Source organism: Onychomys torridus, chromosome 22, assembly GCF_903995425.1.
Source record: "Onychomys torridus chromosome 22, mOncTor1.1, whole genome shotgun sequence".
NCBI lineage: Eukaryota > Metazoa > Chordata > Mammalia > Rodentia > Cricetidae > Onychomys > Onychomys torridus.
Genome location: NC_050464.1, coordinates 11058610 through 11062107, shown reverse-complemented (window position 1 = coordinate 11062107; position 3498 = coordinate 11058610). Strand labels below are relative to the sequence as shown.

The following is a 3498-nucleotide window of genomic DNA, read 5'->3' as shown; positions in this document are numbered from 1 at the left end:
GTAAGAGATGAGTGGAGACCAATGTCATTCTGCATCTTAACATTAATACACATTGCGGAAACTACCAGGACTCCTGTAATAGAGAGCCCCTGCAGTCCTCTGGCCTGTCCCTGGAAGCTCTTGGCCCTCCTCAGGCAGGAGGGGGCTTTCCTCCAGGGTAGCCTGGAAGGAGGATTTCTGGAAGGTGCAGAGCTGGGAGGCTGTAGGCTGGTTCCTGTCTGTGGCCCTCGGGTCCTCCTTCCCTCCTGCTACCGTGCCTGGCTGTCACATACACACTGAAGGCTACAAGGACGGGAGCCCCCTTCCAGGTGGGACAAGCGGAAACAGGAAGGACTCCAACAGGAAGCAGGGGGAGGAGGAAGCTTTCAGGAAGCCTGGGGCCTCTGAAGTGGTGTCTTAGGCTGGGCCAGAGACAGAGCCCTATGCCAATTCTCCCAACTTGGGTTCAAGACCCCATCCAGAGTCTTCTTTCTACCCTGGGATGGAACCTGGAGGGACCCAGTGGCTGTGTTCCACCCCATGACAGAGCGTCCTCTGAAGTTCAACCCCAGACTCCAGGGTCTTAGGGACAAAAAGAGGGACTGGGCAGTGCCTGAGGGGACATTGGTCTCCGGAAGCCCGTTGCCCTAGCAAGCACATCTGTGGCTATCACAGCCCTGCACTGTGTCCCCACCTCCACAGTGTCCCCACCTCCATAGCAGCCAATACTGTAACCTGCTCATATTTTATTGAAGGTAAAGCTGGGGGTTCACACCGAGCCTCAGCTCCCCTGCAGCCATAGGATACGGCTCCAGGTGGCAGAGGATACAAGATGGCCAAGCCTGGCTGTTGGAGACTGTGGTCCACTCAGTAGCCCCCGTCCCTGCAGGAATGCAAGGTTACAATCTTAACTCCGCTCGCTCCGACCATATGTGGACTACTGGGGCTGAGAGTGGGGGACAGATATGCAAGGCCAAGAGAGGACAGCATGCTATGGCCATCCAGAGTGCAGACAAATGGGAGGTCCCTGATGATGAGGTGCATGGGAGGGCAGGGTGGGCACATTACCCCCAGCTCAGGCTCCGCTTGGCTAGCTCCACCTGTGCCAGCCGATGGTCGCTGAGCACCCGCACTCTGGTGATGGTGGCCAGGGGTCGGTGACGGTGTGGGAACTGGAGTACCTTGTGTTCCTGGGCGTAAATGTGGAAGTGTTCTGCATCTGCACTCACCTCCATCTGTGGGAGAGGGAGAGCAGGGGTGATCTCGGCTATTTGGCAAAGCACAATATGGCCTACCTAACCCTGAGTTCCCAGCTGAGGACCCTCTTTTCTCCAAGACAGGGAGATTGGCAGCCAGAGAGAGAAGCATCCCAGTGAACAAGTAGGGAAACTGAGGAAAAGGAGGCCGCCCAGGCCCAACAGGGAGGCCATTGCACCAACCCAGGTAAATATCCACAATAGTCCCCTTCTCCGTTGGCTTTGGGTACCCCATCCCCTCATCCGCTTCCTCCCACAAGCCCCATCACCTCAAAGGGCTCTCCCAGGGTCAGCGGGAACACGCTGGACACCTCCTCCTGTCCCCAGTGTCCCCCCTGGAAGGCATTGCCCACCACCGTGGCACTGGAGAATCGGGGTTTGACGTGGAAAGCAATGTCTCCCGTGTCTGTTAAGAAGTTGATCTCAAACCTGTGGGCGAGGGGTGTGCTCAGGGTCAGAAGTGTGGCTGGAGGGTCCTGACCGCAGACCCAGGAAGGGAAGGAGGCTCTTACTTGTCCTCTCCAGCATCTGCATGTCCCTGAACTGTCAGGCTCCAGCCCGGGGCCAGGCCCCCTGCACAGAAGGCTTCAAACTGAAGGGAAAACACAGGGGACAGAGCCCCATAGGGCTGCAGCCTCCTACCTCCCCTCCAAGTGTACTGTTTCTTCAGAGACTCACTCCCACCCAGCCCAAGACCTCCACCTTGATGCCGCTCCGGGTGGGATGATCCAGAAACCTAACCCCCATAGCCCCTCTGCTTGGGGTCTGAAGAGAAGACATCGATGTCTCTCAGCTCTATAGTGGGGAGTAGATGGCTTGCTAGATGCCCCGACTCTTCCTTCTCCAGCATAGGAAAGCGCCCACGACAGCGGATCGTACCCACCTGCAACGCCATTGCCCTCAGCCACTGGAGAGGGCGAGGCAGCTGGAGATATAGCAGAGCCTGCTGGGGCGGGGCACAGGAGCCCCACCTCCAGGGGCCTTGTCTGGGTCACATGGACCTCTCCCAACTCAGGCTACCCCTGGTGGAGAGAGAGCTGGGAAAATGGCTTAGTAGCTGATCTGCTTTCCCTGGGTTCATTCTAGGCAGGGTCACTGGTCCTCTCAAGACACTTCCTCAGGTCCGCTTGGCCCTGCCACTGTGACGCTTTAGGGTCTTGCACACATTTGGGGACACACCTCCCATGTTGGTAGGAAGAGTATGACCAACCCCCACCCCGTATACCAGAGCCCCAAACTGGCCCATCTGTCTCAAAGGGTTAGGGAGGCAAGCCCTCATATGCAACCCTGGCTGGCCTTATAGGGGTCTGTCTGATGATCCATCTGCTGTCCACCATGCTGGGAGTGTGTTCCTCCTCCCGTCCCCTCCACCCTCGGGCTGCCCTGTACAGTGGCTCAGTGGCCTCAAGGGGATGAATGGAGGATTAGGCTGGGCTCTGCTCAGCACATTCCAGTCCCCAGTCTACAGATGGGGAGGTCCTTTCCCACACCCCCATGCGCCTCCTGGCCGGCTGCCTCTTAGGCTGAGCCAATAAGAGGGGTCTGCTGAGGCCCTCGAGGCCAAGGACAGAGGAGAGAAGCCCAAGTCTGTGGGGGCGGCTGTAGGGGCCTCTGGGACTCTCCAAGGAGGGAAGTTGGGCCAGAGTGTAGTTAGGCTGGGGGCCCAGAGCTTTGGAACTAGTGCCTGCAGATGAGTGTTTGATGATCTCGTGTCCCTTGCCTGCTGTCCCCAGGGGCTTCTCCAGGGCCTGGCAGGGCTTAGCCTCTGGCCTGCTTTGCTTTTCCAAGGTGTCGCTCCATGGACACACTCTGGCAGGGAGTGATGGGTACCAAGGTCAGGCGGGACACAGAAACGCCTCACTGGCAGAGTGACCTAGTATTTCTCTGCATCAGGGAAGGGGCTGGGCTGACTGTTCCTGCAGGGGGCAGCCAAATGCAACAGAGGCTCCATGGGGTGAGCCTGCTGGGCTTGCCCTGTCTACTTCCCCACACTCCCCAACCTTACCTGTCCAGCTGCTGTGGATGCGGGGTCTGCAGACCCCACACACTCACCTCCCCAGAGGAACATGGTGAAGCCCCTTGTTGGTACAGTCAGTAAAGTGCTTGCTTTCTGGACAAGTGTGAGGACCTGAGTTTGAGGCCCAGCAGCCCGGCAAATGCAGAACACAGTGAGTGGTCTGTGCTTGTAATCTCAACACCAGAGAGACAAGCAGATTCTGGAGTTCTCTAGCCAGCCAGGATACCCAAATCGACAAGCCCCGGT

The 3498-nt window shown here is 58.1% G+C and overlaps 1 protein-coding gene across 1 annotated transcript; it reads right to left on the bottom strand.

The window, feature by feature from the left end:
• Positions 1–723: 723 nt before the first annotated feature.
• Grifin (galectin-related inter-fiber protein) lies at positions 724–2130 on the bottom strand. Its single transcript, XM_036172598.1, has 5 exons — positions 2119–2130; positions 1748–1827; positions 1505–1664; positions 1048–1214; positions 724–862 (listed from the first exon to the last, which is right to left on the bottom strand). Exons 1-5 carry the CDS (start codon positions 2128–2130, stop codon positions 847–849), a joined length of 435 nt encoding a protein of 144 aa, XP_036028491.1. The 3' UTR covers positions 724–846.
• Between the last annotated feature and the right edge of the window lie 1368 nt (positions 2131–3498).